Source organism: Mus musculus, chromosome 6 (assembly GCF_000001635.26).
Source record: "Mus musculus strain C57BL/6J chromosome 6, GRCm38.p6 C57BL/6J".
Taxonomy (NCBI): domain Eukaryota; kingdom Metazoa; phylum Chordata; class Mammalia; order Rodentia; family Muridae; genus Mus; species Mus musculus.
In genome coordinates, this window is record NC_000072.6 from 23,297,387 (window position 1) to 23,318,892 (window position 21,506).

Consider the following 21,506-nt stretch of genomic DNA (forward strand, 5'->3'; position numbering starts at 1 on the left):
AGACTCACTGTATTTTCTTTTATATTTTCCTTTGAATGATACATACTTGTGTTCTTTGCATATGGTTCTAGGATATTTTAATTTTCATAAAAATGAGGCCAGTACCATCCTTTCTTTATGAATTTTTCTTAAAAGACCAGTTGCTGGAGCATGAGCATAAACAATAATAGCTAGCAGGATCTCATGATTTAAGAATTAATAGGCATTTGCAATAGAATTGCAAGGTGGAGATCTAAGGGAAAAATTCATCCATTGGCAATTGGCCCTGGCCAGGACATCTCTATGGGACAAATAGCTCTGCTCCAAGTGGTAGCTTGATTGGGTAATGACCATGACCCTTGTATTCATCTAAGATGGTGGTAGGTATGTTGAGGAGCTTGGAGGTGGCTACCATAACACTGCTGAATTTGGCATGTCTATAAAATACCTTATTCTCAGACCCTGAACTAATGGAGGTTTGGGATGCACGGTTTCATTAAGAATGCCCATAGTCTGGTACACATTAAACACAATTGTATCAGTGGTTTCAGTGAAGACTTAAGGGTTTTTAATCCTAATGATAAGAGTTGTTCAGAAAATACGTGTATTTGAATAGCACTGGGGCTCTTGGGGAAAGGAGCCATGATAAAGATCAGCATATATTTTAGGGTCTTCCCTGATGAAGGAACAGCAGAACTAGGATTAATGGGCAACATTCACAGGAACGCAGGTCAGTCCATTGTGCTTAAGAGGAGGCTGCCTAACAGCCAGCTTGGAATCACTGAAATAACTAAACAGAGCTCAGAGAATCTTTGAGAACGATGTCAAAGGATCTTTTTGCTCGGAGGAGAGTGAATTAAGCACTTTCTGCCTCTCTCAGCTAAGATTTTATGACGTAATGAGGATCTAGTTCAGAGTCAAATTGAAAGCTTCAAAAGCTCCAGAGACACAAGTAATTATGACATCCTATTCTACTTCAATTCAAGATATAAGATGCATAACTAGTCCAAAGAAGTACATGTGTGTATGAAGGCCTGCTTTTCTGGAGACAAAATATATAACCTTCCCCTTAATTCTTACATTCTCTCCTTTATGCATGTATTTGCCCCTACTTATTTCTCAGCACTGACTCTAAGTACAAGACCAATAGACTGCAAAGCATTCTTTGAGAGTCATACTGTAAGTAAAATGTTCCAAAGAAACCCCAACAAATGACAGGTTAGACATCACCATGCCTTATGCCTGCATGCCAGGTCCAACTGGGGCACAGCCAGCAGAGGTGAGCCACACTCTGTCCCCTAAGCTCTATCCACCGGCTCACTGCTCTGCCTCCATTTCCATGGAGGTTTGTAGGAGGGACCCTAGGAACATTTGGTTCCGCCTGGGGCACAGCAAGCATAGGTGAGCAGCATGCTATTCTCTGAGATCCACTGCCAGAACCAGGGCTTTGCCTGCCTCCCCAAAGGGTCCAGCTGGCATCAGGAACATCCAGCCAACACCAGGGACAACCAGTTGGCTAAAGGCCAGCTTAAAAACATAAACAACCAGAGCTAGAAGAATATAGCACCTAGCCTAGTACAGCAAGCCCCAGATATCCTAACACAGGCAAAGCATAAGAAGGTGGCCTTAAATACAATCATATAAAGATGATAAAAACCTTCAAAGAGGAAATGAATAAACCACATAAAGAAATACAGAAAAATACAATTAAACTGGTGAAATAAATGAATAAAACTAATGGACACTTGAATTTTGACAAGAAGCCAAAATCGTACAATGAAAAAAAAAGCATCTTCAACAAATAGTGCTGGTATAACTCAATGCCTGCATGTAGACAAATGCAAATACACCCATATTTATCACACTGTACAAAACTCAAGTCCAAGTGGATCAAAGACCTCAACATAAAACTGGATACACTAAATCTAATAGAAGATAAAGTAGGGAACAGCCTTGAGATCATTGGGTACAGGAGCCAACTTCCTGAACATAACACTAACAGCTCAGACACTAAGATCAACAGTTACTAAATGGAATCTAATGAAACGGAAAAGCTTCTACAAGGCTAAGAACAACATTAATAGGACAAAATGGCAGCCTACAGAATGGGAAAAGATCTTCACCAACCCTATATTTGACAGAGGGCTACTATTCAAAATATATAAAGAACTCAAGAAATCAAACACCAACAAGCCAAATGAACCAATTAAAAATTGGGGTACAGAGCTAAACAGAGATTTCTCAACAGAGGAGTCTCTAATGGCTAAGAAGCACCTAAAGAAGTGTTCAATGCTCTTAGTAATCAGAAAAACACAAGATTCTACTTTATACATATTAGAAGGGCTAAGATAAAAAACATGTTGGCAAAGATGTGGAGCAAGGGAAACACTCCGCCATTGCTGGTGGGAGTGCAATCTTATACAACCACTTTGGAAGTGTATTTGGTAAGTTCCCAGAATATTGGAAATAGATCTAACTCAAGACCCAGTTATACTACTGGTAGGTATATGCCCAAAAGATGTTCCACCATACCACAAGGATATTTGCTCACTTATGTTCATAGCAGTTTTATTTTTTATAGTCAGAAAGTGGAAAGAACCCAGATGTCCCTCAACTGAAGAATGGATAAAGACAATATGATATATATATATATATATATATATATATATATATATATATGAATGAATAAAATTCGAGACCCAGAAAGACATACATGGTATGTACTCACTAATAAGTGGGCATTAGCCATAAAGTACAGGATAACTATGATACAATCCACAGACCCAAAGAAGCTAAGTTACAAGGATGGTCCAAGGAAGAATGCTTGAATCTCACATAGAAGGAGACATAAAATAGACATCGAAAGTGAATGGACATAAAGAAGTGGGTGGGATAGGGGACAAAGAGGGGAATGGGGGAGGAGATCAGGTATGGGGAGAACAGGCTTGGTGGGGTGGAGGGCCTGGGAGAGAGAAGGAAAATCAGTGGGGGGGGGGCATTTCTGGAACTAGCATGAGTCCTGGGACAGGGGAGGCTCCTGGGAGGATATGGGTATGACCTTAGTTAAGACTCCTAAGCAGCAGGGGATATAGAGCCTGAAATGGCCAGTGGCTATTAGCCAGTCAGGGTTTCCAGAGGGAGGAGGGGAACACCAAGCCAACCATAAAACCCTTGACCCAAAATTAGCCTTGCCTACAAGATGTGCAGGGATAAAGATGGAGCAGAGATCTAGGAAACGGTCCACCAATGACACCCAACTTGAAACCCACCCCATGGGAGAAAGCCAACCCATGATTCTATTAATGATACTCTGCAATGCTTGCAGACAGAGGCCTAGCATAACTGTCTTCTGAGATACTTTATCCAGCAGCTGATGGTAACAGATGTAGAGACTCACAGCCAACATTAGAAGGAGCTCAGGGAGTCTTGTGGAAGAGTTAGGGGCAGGATCTTGGGAGTCAGAGGGGTCAAGGACACTACAAGAAAGCCTACAGAGCCAACTAACCTGGGCCCATGGGGCCTCACAGAGGCTGAACTAATGCCAAAGAGCATGCATGGTCCAGACCTAGGCACTTCCGTAGTAGACGTGCAGCTTGGTCTTCATGTGGGTTCCTTAATAGTTGGATCAGAGTCATCTTTGACTTGGATTCTTTTGCCAAAGGGATGCCTTGGGTTTCCTTTCCTCTAGCTGGGCTGCCTTGTCTGCTCAGTGGGAGAGGATACACTTAGTTCTGATGGCACTTGAAGTACTAGGGTGGGTTGGTACCATGGGTAGGGGTGCACTCCACTTTTCTGAGGAGAAGGGGAAGGGGTAAGGGGAATAGGGGAGTGGTAAAGTAGGACTGGGAGGGGAAGAGTGAGGGAGCTTCAATCAGGATATAAAGTAAATAAATACATTGATATAAAAAAGACTATGACATCAGTCATACTGGCGACAAGATGCAGGTAAGTATTCTAAAACTAAGAGCCACCTGCAGCCCTTATTCAAGGATTCTCAGCAGTTATGCCAATCATATTCACATCACTGCTCTGCTCTGAGGATGCTCAAGCTCAAGGAGGTAAGCTCTATCTAGCATTTCGCTAGGTTTAAGGACATTTGCCATACTCTAATTGTATGAAAATTGATAGCATATGCTCAAAATCATAATTAGATCAGTACATGCTTTAATTATCTATAGCCCATATATTTGATTGTGCTAGTAATAGAATTTAGAGCCCAAGTTAATTCAGTACATCTTAAAAATATTACACTAAATTGGCTTATGGGTTTATTTTATTCCATGATTTCTACTTCTGGCATCTTAAGTGTTGAACAAATTTATAGGTCATACTGTTTATTAAGCCTTTATTTCCAAAGAACTCTTGGAAAAACTCAATGGCTAAACAAGTTACAGTTGATTTGCTACCTTTGTATTTACAAATAGAGTTTACTGAGCCTTTAGTGTTATTGTAATTGTTACTAGCAACCAGTTAGAACCCTCATATAAAGATCAAGAAGATCAAGTACTGTTTTATAAAGTGTAAGGCATTGTCTGTCCCATCCCAGAGGGCTGTAAAGTTCTCTTTGAAGCTCCAATGCCAAGTTCTCATGTTAAACTAACTTTGTGACTGCTCCTAAGTTATAGTAGGAAAAGTAAGATCTGCTGAAATTCTGCTGCCAAGCTTTTATTATGAGGGTTAGTGTTTGTTTAATGAAAGGAGATGGTACTGGTTTAGAGAACTGAAGACAACTGAAGCCAATTCATAATTATGAGGGGCTCGGGGAGAGAAGGGGATGGATGGATAGATGGATGGGAGGATGGATGGATGGATGGATGGATGGATGGATGGAAGGATGCATGGATGGATGGATGGATGGATGGGAGGATGGATGGATGAATGGATGGATGGATGGGAGGGGAGAGGAAAACAGATTTAAAATTACTTACAGGGACATCCACATATTTTGCAGCTGCTTTCACCTTAAATGGGAAAGAAAAGAATAATTATGAGAATTTTCAACTCGTATGCAAGTGCTGTGGTAATTGTTAAAAGACAGCACGAGGGATCTCACTGAGATACTTACAGTGAAGGACAGGATGGATGAGAAGAAAGTGCCTTCGTCATACCTCGACAACTTCGAAAGCACCCCTTCCAACACTGAAACAAACTGCAATGGAGTTCATGGTGAGTGTGAGAATCTAGTCTATGAGCAGGGAGGACAATTTGTACACCAACTTTTTCTAACACACACACACACACACACACACACACACACACACACGTTTGCCACCCATGGATTGGGAGTCAGTTACCCATATATGTGGCCCAAGAAAGTCCTTCAATATGAATGGCCAAAAGGAGCCAAAAGGGTGGACACCCCTGATTTAAACCATAAATAAGAACTGCTTTCAACTTTAATACAGACACTTATAAATAGTGATAACTAAACTTAATCAAAACCCATCCTGTACGACTTGTGCAGCGATCAACTTTTTCTACACACACAGAGGAGACTGACCTGCGAAGACTGAGCAGTAGAAGAGAGATGTGACATTAAGGGCTTTTATAACATTAGAACAAATCTGGCATTCTTTAATAAACACTTATTAAATTTCCCTGTCTCTCTAGGTCAGTCCAGTGCAGACATCACCTCTTCTACTAGTTATGTGCGGATGTTGGAGAGCGGGAGGAGAAGGATTGGGATCCAAATTGCTCCAGAGAAATTTCACATTTCTAAAACTTTTCTTTTTCCTCTCCATTCCTTCTTTTCCTCCTCCCCTTCTTCCTCTTCAAAACCCTTCCTTCTCTATCCTTCCCCCTCTCTCTTCTCTGTTTTTGTCACAGGGTGTTCCATTCTGGCCTTGAACTTCCTATGTCTTCAAGAATGACCCTTAACATCTGATTCTCCTGTTTTTCCCTTTTTGAATGTTGGGATTATAGGCATGCACCACCATGCCCATGTTATTTGATGTTTAGGATCTAAAACAGGCTTTGTGCATGATAGGCAAGCAAGCATTCTACCAATCTGAGTTACATCCCTAGCCTGTCCCACCTCCCATCACACACACATAAAATAAATAAATGAATCATACACATTTATATGTATGTATATGTATAACATATACACTTATACATACATATATTCATTGTTGGTATGTGTGTGGATATGTCACATATGTGTATGGAGGTCAGAAGACAACTTGTGGGAGTCTGTTCGCTCCATTTAATACATGGGTCTCACTCAGGAATTTAACTGAGGACATCCTGCTTGGCTGCAAGCTCCCTATCTGGCCAGTTTTATATTTCTATAATATAAAAAGAGTATTCAGCAACATAAAACTGTAAAATCTTATTCTGTTGACTAGAAGCTTATCTGACATGAAGATTGGTGGAAAAGATAAAGTAATAAGAACATATCACCCTGCTTCTTTCCTCTGTATATCTAAAATAATATGCACTATTGACAAATTACATACTCCCAAAGGGAAAATATTGACAAGGTTTTTTAAATACGAAAAGGGAAATTAACGAAGGCTGGTTTTTGTTCACATAGCAGCTTCTGCAACAAAGTGATAATAGTTCCAGGGACATGGCTTATTAGTCTCTGGTGACCGCAGAACTCACGCTGAGTGCACAGGAGAAAATGTTTTCTCTATGGCTGATCAATTACTGCAAAATAGTTTATGCAAAAGAAACGAAAACTTCCCTATAGGCTTCTTCACCACATCATTTGTGACATGATGTAAGGATGCAGAAACACGATCTTGGGAACTGCAGCGCAAAGGTGCACTTCTCAGAGAGAACTGTATCGAGTTGGGGAGCTATCGTGAGGGTTCGACAGTGAAATCTACAAACTTGCAAATGACTCAGGACCCAGAGTCTACTTACTACTTTCTTCCTGCCCATTAAGAGTTCTTATCAAACAGGACCGACTGCCAAGCTTAACCTATTGTGGTTTGCTGAGCCCCGGAAGCCCCAGAAGCCCAATCCTCCAGGGCTCTGTCAGACGACGGGAAGGGAATTCCAGACTTAATGGCCCTCTGTGGAAAATGCCTCATCTCTTACAGCTCAAATCTTGAGAGCAAGTGTTTGCCAGGTGATCTCATTTGCCACGAGGCGAGACAACTACTATGGTTACCGACAACCAGAGGCATCAAAGGCACAACACCTGGTCCTTGCTGTGTGCGTAGTCACTTTGTTCACACAGGCGGACAATGCTAAGGGTAAGGCAAAGTAGAGGCAAACCTTCTACCGATGGATGTAGACGATGAGGAGTCTAGTTGTACCCCTGCTGCTGTCTGCATACTGGGTAATTTTGCTCCTCTTGCCTCACGGGGAAGATGAAGTTTCTCACTGACCTGACAAGGATGGCACTAAGAACTGTGAAGATCACTAATATGAAAAGATTAAAATTAGAAAATATTAAAAAGAATATTTTTGGTTTGTTTTTCAAGACAGGGTCTTTCTATGTAGCTCTGGATGCTCTGGAACGCATTCTGTAGACCAGGCTGGTCCTCAGACTCACAGACATCTACCTGCCTCTTCCCCCCACGTGCTGGGATTAAAGGTGTGCACCATTATGCCTGATGAATAGGAAGAATTATTGTGACTGGTGTGATTAATTAAATTTTAGTCATGGGTTTTCTGAATAACTAAATATGTTGAGTTAGGTAGGACTGTTTAGGACAAGGAATAATAATGAGTTTGGCTCATAGACAAATAGGTGTGAGTCAATGAACTGTATGTGGGTGTCCATAATGGTAGAGTGGAATTGAGGCTGTTAGACCTCTTGGATCCTGCCTGCTTTGAACACATTAGGTGGCTAGCATGGGAGAAAAGCTTGGAAGATAAGTGGTCTGCCAATGAGCCCATGTTCTTCACCATCATGCCACAGAGCTGAGAGACTCGAGACGATTCGTTGCAACCTGTGTCCAAGCACCTAGGAAGTGTTTGCTGAATGGCATTTCTGTTAGAATGATCATTAAATCCCTAAGACAGAAAAGACAATCATGAACGAGAGCTAGGCTTTTCTTCTCAGGAGTATACAAAGTTGTGGAAGGAAAGGGCACGAATGTGAACATGACATGAACCAGATGTGGCTGATATAGGGGACACACAGTATATAAAGACAGGAGGAGGGAAAGACTCATCTTGAAGGACTCATAGTTCAAAATAAAAAAGGCAGATAACTCTCTGGTGCAAGGTTTGGACAGTGGAAATGTCACTGACCCTCAGGACGCCTCTTGGGTGGGAGTTGAGGAAAGAAGCTTTTCTACTGGGGCTCCTGGTAGCCTGTCTTGTCTCTGGATGTACAGCATTGCTGGACTATAGCAGAGTAAATCCCATGTGTGGGCCGCAGCCCTGCCACATACAGTTAGTTCTCTTTGCCTTGACTTCAACAATAGTAGAAAGCCTCTGTTTGGGTTCCTCTCTGTCCCAAATGGTCCCCAGGGAGGCACAAACACAGGAGAGACTCTAAGGGCTTACAGAGATTGCACCCCTGGGACCAACTAAGTGAGACCCACAGTTCCTACAGGAAGGTTTTCTTTGTAGGATTGGTGTGGAAGCCCACATGGTGGAACAGCTATCTTCCAAGCCAGACTTTATTAAAATCAAGATTAGTAACAGCGTATTTCTCCATTTGGCTCTTAATTGCACAAAACAGCAAGAATCCGAAGAGATCCTGTTAAATACGGAGCTTCCTTGCTGCATCTTTAACTGTTTCCTGTGAACTTTCTCCATACAGCTCTGGGAGACTATAAATACTTATGGCTTTGCCTTGTGCTTTCTGCTCTCCTGTGGGTGTTGGGTTGGAATGAAACCCTGCAATTTCTTTGTTTCCCTGTTCTTTATTGTGGATGTCATGCACTGGGTTTGTTTGAGTAACACTTAGCACTCAGAGTCTGTCTGGGTAATTACTGCCTTTGCCTCATGATACATACTCCCTAGGAAATGCAAGACAAAAGCACTCTGAAATGACTGTTGGAGCAGAACGAGGAGTGCTGTAAGACACGATGGTTTAAATATCCTGTTGAAGTTTAAGAAGATATAAGATTCACTGTGCCGGGCGTGGTGGCGCACGCCTTTAATCCCAGCACTCAGGAGGCAGAGGCAGGTGGATTTCTGAGTTCGAGGCCAGCCTGGTCTACAGAGTGAGTTTCCAGGACAGCCAGGACTATACAGAGAAACCCTGTCTTGAAAAACAAAACAACAACAAAAACAAAAAAGATTTATTGCAATGGGCTGCATGATTCATATATTCATAGTAGGTTATAAAACCCATGAATCTTGAGAAGTGATGAGGTCTATAGGTTGCTGGGTTCTTCACATGGTTACTGCTTTTCCAGCCGTGAAGTAAACAAATGAGGGATGCATTCTGTACACAGCACATTTTTAAAATGACCATAGAAAGTACAGCCATTCGTAGGAAGAGTGATCTTGAAAACAACGCATGCTATTCTAGACAAAAGCAAGTGAGATTAGGGTGTCAATTAGCAGAAGTTTAGCTGTTACAATCAGGGCTAACTAGTATTAAAATTTCACATGCAACCAGATAATCAGAGCCTGAAAGAAAATTGGCTTTCTTCCTTAAATAGAATGTCACTAATATGATGGTTCATTTTCTCTTCTCTCTCTGGAACTGTGAATCAGGTCCTGGTAGCTTTGTTCTGACTCTGAAAACATCTTTCCGGATCACAGACATCTGTGAGAAGGATGGCTAGTTTTTGACAGTACTTATTTTTAAAATACCGTGTCCTGCAAGCATCCAAAACACCACACCTAGCCCAGCTGCGATCAAATTCCCTAGCCCGTCTTTCCCCAGTGTTCTCTCTTCCTTTGTTCTGCCCAGTGAAGTGACCTGCTTTACTTCACGGCTGCCTCTCTTAGCCCTTAACCATGTAAACCGTTCCTTTTAAGCACACATTTCGATTCAATCAAGTACCTTCTGCATATATGGCCTTGATCCAAAGAAGTAAATTTAATCAAAATTATCTTACCACGCTAGGTTGACAAGATAGTCTCATTATATCATCCAGGCAGTCAGGTCGTATTTACTCTCTGCCCACCTTATTTCTCAGAGGAGTTTAGGATAAAGTACTCTATGTTCTCAGAAAGAACATCTATATCCACACATTACTTTACGAATTTATAAAACTATATACTCAATGACTAAATATTTTCCTCCCAATATCCCCTTCTTTTCTCCTTCTCAAACATATCTGAAGATGAAGGAAGTTGAGCATTATCACACTGTTCTTTTAATTCACACCCAGACTAAGAGTGCCTCAGTAACAGGGACATGTCCTGACAGTTACTCATTTTCTTTATTATTGGCTTTCTTAATTCTTGGTCCTGACCAACACCCCCTAGGTCTTCTTTAGTATCCTCATCACTACACACAATGAATTCATCTTGATCGCTTCAACTTGCAGATGCTCTCCTTGCCACCTCTAGCTACCTGTCCAAACCAGTCTTGGGGCATACATGCCTGTGTGGAACAAATTCACAGTGAGCGTGCCCTCGGGCTGGCTGGTCCACCCATACTCAAGGACAGCACCAGAGTGTGGACTTGACACTCTTTCCCCCCATGATCTTTGGGATTTCTGTAGGTGTGCTGTGGAAAGGTTACAGGTTTAGTGGCTGCCAGGGATCTACTGGTATGTACCCTGTGACCTCAGTTATCTACTTTTTTCATCTGTGAATGGGGAAACTGGAATATGGGTGTCAGGTCCACCCTGGGAGATCAAGTCACACAGGTGGGGCTCCAGACCTCCTTTCATCCAGAGCAGCTTAACTTCAGTTAGTGCTATATATTTTGCTTTTCTTACTATCCCAAACTGTGGACAACTCAATTAGTTTTAAACAGAAGGTGGCACTAAAAATAGTATTTAGTATTAGATTTAGATTTAGCATTCCACCTACCATTTTCCCCCTTTGGTAAAAATGCTCTCAATTCCCTTCTGCTGAGAGCACCTCGGTGTCATGCTCCTTCTTTTAAGCCTGCTTCCCCCCACCCCACCCCCACCCCTACCCTCTGAGGGCTCCAGTTATAGCACTTCAGGCCTGGGAGTAACAGCTATCGAGGGTGCATCAATTCAAATTATCACATTGATAATTTCAGCCCACATATGTCTCCTCACTCCTTCATATACAAGGATCTCCACTGGCATCTACCTTGTATACCTCAAGGGTAAGCCTGATCATACTGTGGCCCGTAATGCCATCATGATCCTTCCCTCTAGATCTGTTTCTCTTTGGAGGGCACCCGGACCACTGAATGACGCTGGATTCTTTTCTGTGATTCATGTCATAGTACTAAGGGTAGCCCTCACTGTTGGCTGCCTCTGCGCTGCACTGAAAACCCTGCTCACGGTACAAATCCCTGCTTAAGTGCTTGGGATTAGCTTTCCAGAGGTCAAAGTAACAGCCCTCGGCCACGTCTCTTTGCTACAGGCCTTCAGATGGATCTTCTAATAGAGAGCTGGTTAATTCTTCACCCTGCCTTGCACCTCTCCCATCTTTCAGTGACTTCCCACTGCTCTTGGGATCAGGGCTCAAAACTCCTTAGCACATCCTATCAGCTTCTCCTCACCTCTTTCAGCTTCATTTTACACCAGGCTCTGGTGCCTGCAGCGTCTCCTACCTAACTGCTATGCCCCTCTTTTTCTGGCTGACTCCTTCATTGTTGAGAATTCAGTTTCTGCTTGGGAGAACTTGTCCTCCAACTACATAAGGCACCGCATCGTATGATTTGTGATACACCACACATCGGTCTGGATGTACCTAATGTTTGTTAGCCTGTCTCTCCCAAGGGCTTGGAATACTCCCCGAAGACCAGGACCTTGGCTGTTTTGCTAGGACTGTATCTCTGGCATTGAACACACTGCCTGGCACACAGCTGCACCTTGAAAATCTGTGATACTTCAAGATCATGAGTTTCAGTGCTTTTTTTTTCTCTTGCCCCTTTTCACTAAAATCTTTTAAAACGCTATATATAGCCTTATGAAAAGCGATTTATTTAACGTTCCAGGTTATAGACAGAACAGACTTCTTTTAATACTATTCACTCAATAAACACTCACTGTTGTATGAGAAGCACTCTGCATAGTATAAAGTATAATGGAGACAATGAGCTTCTTGTGTTCCAAACATTGAATCTGAACACAAGGTAAGTGATGAAAGAAGTGCAGGTGACATATTAAATTTGCCCAGGGTGGTGAAATGGCTTCTAGGAAGGAGATCACAGTCTATTGCAGCAGCATTGTAAGAGGAAATTCGGAAGGAAGAGCTTCGGGGCTTGTGCAAGGCACAGAGCTTCCCCAGGTAACCAAGAAATCACTTGGATGCTGGAAACATTAGAGCCTGGGCCATGAGGAAGAGTGCTGCAGGAACAAAAGTGATTAAAGTGAAAAGACTTGGAGGTGGTGCCTGGTGTGTGTGTGTGTGTGTGTGTGTGTGTGTGTGTGTGTGTGTGTGTACCTCTCCCAGAGTCTCCTCTAAGGATTCTTAAGTTTCTGTAGGAATTTGTAATAAAGGATACCAGGGAAGGTAAAGATAAGAACAATGTACTCTCACACACTGTATGGTTGTGAATATTACATCTAGTCTGATGCACCAATAACCATTTCTCATTAACAAAAAAGCCAAGTGGAAGGTACAATTTAGAAAATGATGGCAACGCAATAAGGCACAAGCGCCAGGAGCACCTTGAAGGTCTGATACACTTGCAGGTCTGACCTACCTTGTGTTCTGAAAGGCATTCTCGGTGCAGTGTGGAGACCTGATGGGCAGAGGGGAAAGACGGTGACAAGCTGCCAGGTATGGACTTAAAGATGCATTGAAAAGAGGGTAGCAGAGAATCAGATAGGGCAGAGAAGAGCACGCCCAGAAGACTGACTCAATAGGCTGGGAATCCTCTCATGTGAGGAGGGTCAGAGAGCTCTAAGAAGGCCGGGATCCTAGGATGGAGATGCTTTTACAATGGCGTGACCAGTAATATCAATGGACTCGGGAAATGCAGAAGAGAAGCACTTAGGTCGGAGAGCAACAACAGTAGCATGAATTCATATTTAAATAGTACTTAAAGCATCCAAACTTCTTTCCTAAGATTATCTGCACTAATTTTATACTAACAGGTGCTTCTTCATAATTCTCTATCAATCATATTAGTAAATATTAGAATTCTGGTAAATGATACTGCCATATGCTAATAAGTACTTCTACTTTATAATTGAAGGAACAAATCCCGAAGGAGTCTGCTTTATGTACGTCAAGATGAGACAATTACCAGGGGAGTCAGAATTTCAGGGCAGGTCTGAGGTTGGGTTTTAGCCATGATTCCACACTGCCCTTCACATATGAGTGGAGTTAGAATCACTGGTATGGAGCTAAGCCAAAAGAAAGTCACAGAGACTTGTAGAGTAAATTTAAAACGAGACCAATGAAATCCAAGGAAACCAGCATTTAGTGGCTAACCAGAGAGAAGTGTACAAAAAGGAGTAGGATCTTTCCTATACACAAGGAACACATGCTGAACGCTATGTAAGTCTGAAGACATCAGATAAGAGGATATAGTCATATACAATAGTGTCTGGGTTTGGTGGCTGATTATGGGATGGATCCCCGGGTGGGGCAGTCTCTGGATGGTCCATCCTTTTGTCTTAGCTTCAAACTTTGTGTCTGTAACTCCTTCCATGGGCGTTTTGTTCCCTATTCTAGCTGCATATGTAGCAGAAGATGGCCTAGTCGGCCATCATTGGGAAGAGAGGCACCTTGGTCTTGCAAACTTTATATGCCCCAGGACAGGGGAAGGCCAGGGCCAAGAAGCAGGGGTGGGTGGGTAGGGGAGTAGGGTGGGAGGGGAGGTTATAGGGAACTTTCAGGGATAGCATTTGAAGTGTATATAAAGGAAATATCTAATTAAAAAAAAAGAGAGAATATAGTCACGGAACTGAAGTTGGGTTGCACAAAGGAAGGAAGCGTGTAACGCATCAACACATCAACTGTATGTACCAACATGCAGAGAATCATGAATGTACTGGAAGAGAGCTCTGCAGTAGGTGGTGAGACAGAAACATGAGTCTGTGAGTGGGAGGAGTCTGAGATACACCTATCTCAGGAAAAAGGGAAGGAATACTGAGGATCAAGGAATAGGTGCTGGGAGAGCCAAGAGCACGGAGGAACAGGAAACCATTGGGATTAAACCAGACAGTAGTTGCAAACCCAACTCCAGATGGCCAGGAATGAGAAGAGACCCACACTGCAATCACCAAACCAACCCAGAGAGTCCAGTAAGTCCAATTACAGGAGTGGTCCCAGTCAGAGGACAATCTCACCATCTTACAGCATTGAAAGCCAGTGTAGAGATTTGCCATGCACAGAATCCTACAGGATGACCTGGCTTCATGGCAGAGATCCATCATCTCTAGAGTGCTATGTCAGGGAGCCATCTGACAATGAGCCTACTATATTAGTGGTCAAAATACACTGCTGCTATATCACCACACCTGAATGCCTGATGCTAGGCATCATGATAGAGAGTCTTTTTGTTTTGTTTTGAGACAGGGTTTCTCTGCATGTTGCTGGCCACCCTAGAACTTGCTCTGTTTACCAGGCTGTTACTGAATTCAAGTGATCTGCTAGGTGAATCAGGAAAACGCATTGACGATAAATTTAATAAGGAGGCAGAAGTAATAAAAAGAAACTCTATGACAGAAATCTATAAAGGCTGAATTGGGGAAAAAAAAGTTCAACAGAGAACTTTGACAGTCAATAGAGGACAAAAAGAGCTTGTGAGTCCACAGAAAGTCCAAGGTATCTGAATTAGCATCTAATCAGAAGAGTGCAAAGGACAGTATGAAAGAGTGCCGGCAGTGCAGGGACTCTTGCTCTGCTTCCTGACTGCAGGCAGAGTGAGCAGCGACTTACTGTCCCTGACAAGGACAGGCTGTAGCCTCTCACACTGTCAGTCCAGAGAAACCCTTCTTCCTGTAAGTTCCCTTCCATAGTTACGATCAGGGTATCATGTGGTAGTATTCTGAAGCCATTTGCTTTAGTGGTTGCTTCCTATCCCAAGACCCCGTTACCAGAGAATTTGAAACACACACACCAAGGCAAAAGATATCAACCATAACCCTGCTACCCAGACATCCTTTGTTAACACTGGTGACATTCAAAGTAGCAGTAGTTTCTGAGGTACTGCAATTTCAGATCATACTTTATTACCCTTTTACTTTCTCATCGTTTATCCATTTGGCACTATATTATAAAACGTCCATTGTCAGGCATTAAGACTCCCTCAAATCACAGATTAAATAGATGTCTGACAGTGTTGCTATTTCTCTAATTGCAAGTTGCTTCCAAATTCTGGTAGGATGCGACACAACAAATATCAAGTGGGAATACTTTGTGCATCTATGAGTATTGTGAAATATGTCAAAAGGTAAAAGGATATTAGATGTATTTGATATTTCTAAAGTGTCTTCCAGACAGACTCTATCAATTTAGATCCCTTGTATGTAGAATGGAGTGGCTCACGTCATAGTTTCCAATAGTGTCAACTTAAAATCATCTAAGCTCATTTAGTGCAAAAGCTGGTACCTGTACTCCTTAAATTATTAATAAGGATTAAAAATTTCAATTGTTATCTAAAAACATAATGTTTACTTATAAAATCTGTGTATTTTTTTGTAACTGACACATTCTTTCAGCTGCTTTATGATGTTTGCTTTGAACTTCTTTGACACAAACCCTTGAAGGGCTAGATGCAACTGCTCATGTCAAAGTGACACTTAGAGAATATCCATTTTCTTTCCCCACCATTTAAAAGACAAGTGACCACTGTGCATCTGTATGGGATATGTAATTTTTGGTACCTTCATATACTGTATTTTATCAACAACGGGATACTTAATTTTCCTGTCCTCTGCTCTTCCTGATGAGGCCATTACAAGTTTATCTATTCTAGGTGTTTTGAATTTGATGGTTAAATAATCACAACCATAATTGTTCTTAGTGTAACAGCGTAAAGTGCTTATCTCTCTCAACTGGCTGGGACCTTGTGCCCATTAGCAAATGATTTCTTGATCTCTTTACGGTTTTGGTGCTATCAACATCTCTTCCTTAGTAAGCTCTTGATTCCAAATAAACACTTATGCTTGCAGCCATGCCTCTGTGAACATGCTCAGACCTTATAGAAGTTTCCCGTGGCCATCTGTATTGCTTCAGTTGCAGCTCAGTCACAGAACTGCTAAATGGCAAAGCTGTTTATTCTTTATTTTCATCTATACAATGAAAGGGCATCATCACATCTATCAAGGGTGTTCCAAGAAATGGGCAGGAAAGTTTTGGAGTGAAGTTCAGATACTACCCTGCCTGCTTGTGTTTAAGGCTAGCTCTTCTGCTCTAGGGATGGCATCATAACAAACAGGCTAAGTTCAAAGACTGAGGATACTCAAATCTTTTCTGGAAGTCAAACCAAGAGCAAATTCTTCACATATTCTATCAACCTCCACATTTTCTTAAAACTGAAACAAAAAAAAAAAGCTCTGTGTGTGTGCGCACACATGTATGCATTTACTTATTTTGTAGTGTAAAGACTGAATGCTGGCTTTATACATGCCAGGCATGCACTCTGACACTAAATTACACCCCAACTCACAATTTATTTTTTTAACTACAATTTCATACTCAGATATTTAGAAATATAAGAGATATGTCTAAAACATCCTCATTTGAAGATTATGTTTTAATTGTACGTGCAAAGGTGAATACGTGATACGTTACCTTTGAAACCAGCAGTGCAATGATTTCTTTCACGGTGTTGTCAATCAAATCATCTATTTTTGAATGGTACTGTTGCTAGGTTTTAAAAGACAAAATGCATTAGTGACTGCAGACATGAATTCTTTGTTGTAAGTCACAACTGCTCTAAAGCTAGTAGTTATGGCATATCAAATTTACTTAAAATGATCATTTTGAACATTAAAAGAACAAAGCCGAGACAACGATCCATCCAGTCAACACTTTTTCCATTGCGGTTGGAAAATTTTCCCATGTGCACTGCCGAGTTAAGCAGCTAATGGGGTTATTATGGGCTGAATTGAGTTCTTATCCTTATTCAGGCAGAGGAATGTGAAGGGTACTTTTTGTCTTCTCCTCTGTAATGAAGGTGGCCCTGTATTTTTCTAAAGGGTTGGTTTAGCCAGAGAAGCAAAAAGACTCGAAAAAGATTTAATTAATACAGCATTTCATGTCTGACAACTCTCATTCATAAGTTATTTTAAATGTGCTCTAGAAATAAAATGCACTCCCAATTGTTCTCCCTAAAAGGACTTTTTTTTTTTTTTTTTTTTTTTTTTTTTTTTTGTCGGCTGGGAGCAGCCGTGTATACAATTCTTACAACATGCTCGAGCAAGGGCAAAATTAAAATTTCATCAACAAAAGGGAAGAGATGGTAACAAATTAATAGGCCATTAAGAGGGAAACTGAAACAGCACTGCTCCCGAAAGCATATTGCTGCTTCCTCATGAACAAGACATCTTTAAAAAAAAATGTATTTAAGACATGTGCTTTTGCAGGTTTAGAGAGCTTACTAGATCGTTCATTCCTTAAATCTGCAGGCGATTTGTCTTCCATGGCACATGTAGGTACATCTACTTAAACAGCGATTTTGTTTTTCCTTTGGAAGCATTTATCTGACAGCAGATTGTCCCCAATGGCCACTTCACAGAAAATGTGACTTGTAAAGACCAACCTCATCCCGACGGTTCAAGGCTTCTAGGGACAGGGAGCATAATGCGCTGACTCAAAGGGCAGGGTAAACACTAGACCAACTTCACAGCTGCTGTATCAATGGTTCCCGAAGGTCTACGTTTCTGAAAGCTATTTTTTTTTCTTTCTTCTGAAAACATGTCTCAAAGTTTCCACACAGAACAAAACATCAACTCATGCTTTGGAATACTTGGGAAGGAGCCTCACATCCTCCAGGGCTTTAATAGTTAGAGTGGTCATCATCTCCTTGTGTAAATAATGAGCGCGTAATGTAGGAGCTCCCAAATGATTCATTCTCTCTCTCTCTCTCTCTCTCTCTCTCTCTCTCTCTCTCTCTCTCTCTCTCTCTCTCTCTCTCCTTCCTCCTCCTCACCCCTCTCCCTCTCTCCCTCCCCCTCTCTGTGTATGTGTATGTGTGTGTGTGTGTGTGTGTGTGTGTGTGTGTGTGTGTGTGTATGTGCATGTGTGCATATGTATTGACACTGGTCTCAAATTAGCTGCACGCACATGGCTACTGTACTTTCTGGCTGTGTACTGCTTGTCTGGTTCACTTAAAGCCTTGTTGACTCCCAAAGTTTTGTTCCTCAGAGGACAAAGGGGATGGACATACTGGGGACATTTATACTGCAGGAGAGTTAGAATTTTTGCTTTGAGCTTGAAAGTGGGACAATAAAGAGAAACAAAGTTGAAGCAGAAGAGTGAAGCTTACTCAAAGAGCTGACTGGTTGGTAGTCAAGCCCTAATTAAACAGCTAATGCTCTAGACCACAGACATACTCCAGGGTCAATGTAACAGTTTCAGCATTCAGACTATATGATTTGTAGAGTGAGACCCCACAGATAACTCCTGTAAAGGGCCTCCCAGACCCAGCCAAAAGCAGCCCAAATAACTCGGTGGTGAAGGAGCTAATGTAAATGAGCTCTGCCTCTCTCCCCTTTCATGTCCCCTGTTCCAGACCCATGTCTTACAGTACAGAGGTATGCAATGGCAGTCACTGCCCCACTGGGAAGTCGAACTGGAAAGAGACACAGGCGACAGTCATGCAGCCCCCTGCATCCCATTACAATGGAAAGCACTCTACGTCAGGGAGGTGCTATTGAGACATCCAGATTCTCAAAGGTGTTCTTAAATATGCCTTGGCCTCAAGGCTCTACTTGCTATATATCTCAGAGTTTCACCCTTTAAACATTTTAAAAATGATTTTATTTTAGTCATTCTGTTCATGAGTATGGGTGTTTTGCCTACATGTATGCCTGTGCACTACTTTCATGCTTGGGGCTTCAAGCATGCCCAGTAACATGAGCAACTGAACTAAAGGATTGCAGCAGGAAGGTTGAGAACCACTGCTCTAAAAGTGTAGCTAATGCTTAACCCCCGAGCCATCTCTGCAGCTTCCATATTTTAACTCTACGGAAACAGAATATCCTCAGAATGCTATTACATGTAAGACAATAGAGGTCTACATAGTAAATTTTTGTAATGGATTTTGCATTGGCAATTTTTAAATCAGTGATAGACATTAAAGAAGCTATTTATAGTCACTGTATTGAAAGGCTCAGAAAGTTAAAGGTAGTTAAAGTAATTACCTTAGTAGTTAAGAAATTCTGATAATGTATAACCTTAGGCTGTTAACTTTCTTTGATATCTGATCTAGACATAGGGAAGGAACAGAAGAGAAAGGAGTGGAGATAGAAATGGATTTATGCTGGGCGTGGTGGCGCATGCCTTTAATCCCAGCACTCAGGAGGCAGAGGCAGGCAGATTTCTGAGTTCGAGGCCAGCCTGGTCTACAGAGTGAGTTCCAGGACAGCCAGGGCTACACAGAGAAACCCTGTCTCAAAAAAAAAAAAAAAAAAAAAAAAGATTTATAAGAATGAATAAAGTGAAATTGAAAAACAAATGGGGTGGGTGGGGGGGTGGGGGAGGGTGTGGGTGACTTTTGGGATAGCACTGGAGATGTGAATGAAGAAAGTACCTAATTAAAAATAAATAAATAAAATTAAAAAAAAGAAAATCAAATGGATTAAGAAGTATCTATCTTTAATGTATTACTCCAGAGGTAAACAAATATGGGGGTGACTAGATTAACACAATATGGGAATTTGTTATTATAAATTCATTGCATCATCTTGGAACACGAGCCAGAATGAAGTGTGACTATCCCTATTTTATGTATCCATTCTGTAAAGACAGAAACCATATGTATAGGTTGCATAAGTAGGCCAATTCTATCAAACAAAAGCTAATAAATTATTACATAAACCTTGTAGCTTCCAAAGATTAAAAAGTAGAACTCCAAATCATACAATAGAAACAAATATAATTTTCTCCAAAGCTATTTTTATTGCCTAAGCTAAAACTGATATATTGCTTTCCACTTCAATGAACAGACAACACTGTTGATAAAAAATTGGGATACCTTTTGTCCTCAACTGCAGAAACTTCTATAAATGGTGTGTGTGTGTGTGTGTGTGTGTGTGTGTGTGTGATATGTGTGGGCACATGTATATATAGGTGTGTATACACATGGGTGTATGGGTTAGAGGACATTGGGCTATTCTACAGCAGTTGGTAGCCTTGTTTGTTGATAAAGGGTCTCTCATTGGTCTGGGGCTCTCCAAGTTGCCTAGTTCTGCTAACCAACAAGTCCTAGTGGCCCTTCTGTTTCTGTCCTGCTCTTAGAGAACAATTCTGCGCTACAGGAACTTTCAGGGGGTTTCAGGGAACTGAATCCAGGTCCTCGTGCTTGCAAAGAAACACTTTGCTAAGTAAGCATCTACTAAGCTCCAAACCCTCTACAAATTCTTCTAAAAACATTTACATTTTCTTACTTTAAAATATTCTCATAGTTGGACTGCTTCTCCCAAGTGCCAGTGCTGGCAGGATGCAGCTTAGCTGCAAGCTGCTTTCTTTTCCATATCTGCCCTTCAAAAGCAGTTTCTACCTTGCTTCTTCTGAAGATAAATCTCAATTTACATTTTGACAACCATTTAGAAGTCCTTGCTTCAGAGAGTTCAGGCACACTGAGAATCCTGGCGTCCACACAGTCATGTGGATATCATCATTTTCCTGGCCTGTTCACATGCAAATGTATTAGAAACAGAGACTAACCAAATGCTAGCTCAACCTACACTTTAGCCCTGCTTTCATCATGCATTTTAGGAGGATTGGTTGGCTTGATCTGGGAAGGGGAGCATTCTCCTTTAATTGATAACTAATCTATAGAAGAAGGACCTCTTGCTCCCCTGAGCTATACCATTAATTTGGTCATGTTCCCACATCCTCATTCTCAGCCAATGAGACCAAGGTGAAGTGGCTCTAAGGGCAGATGGATGTCTACAGCATAGGTAGTCGTCTGCTTTCTATAGTAATGGATAATACAGATTCTAAACAATGTGGTGGTTTTATGATCTCAACATCTGTCCTGAGGGATTGGCCTAAGTCTGCTGACTCATTATAAACATCTGTCACATGGGTAGACCATTCACTCACTAATCACTTCATTAAATCCTATTCTGGGCCTTGGAGAGCAACTTTGCATCATGTTGAACATAAGAAAATAGAATTGCAACCTGGGAACACAGGCAGGCCTTTGATGTGGTCAGGAATGGACTTTTTTTCTTTTTAATTTCAGCAACAACATATTAATAACAAATTAATGGACTTCAGTGAGTTAGCTTCATTTCTGTTAGGTTTAACTATGTAATGCATGTTTTAAGGGACCCTGAAGTGTCCAGTAATCTAGTTTTGTCAACAGCTTTGCTGCTTTGTGG

General features: G+C 41.6%; 1 protein-coding gene across 17 annotated transcripts in view; it reads right to left on the bottom strand.

Moving 5' to 3' along the window:
- The window catches only part of Cadps2 (Ca2+-dependent activator protein for secretion 2), a 578,403-nt gene that overhangs the window by 34,614 nt on the left and 522,283 nt on the right, over positions 1-21,506 (bottom strand). For all 17 annotated transcript variants that reach the window (XM_030255458.1, XM_006505111.2, XM_030255457.1 and 14 more), the window contains 3 exons: positions 16,747-16,821; positions 5,045-5,128; positions 4,908-4,940 (listed from right to left, as the gene is read on the bottom strand). In XM_030255458.1, coding sequence (XP_030111318.1) covers positions 4,908-4,940; positions 5,045-5,128; positions 16,747-16,821 — 192 coding nt within the window. The remainder of the gene's footprint in view (positions 1-4,907; positions 4,941-5,044; positions 5,129-16,746; positions 16,822-21,506) is intronic.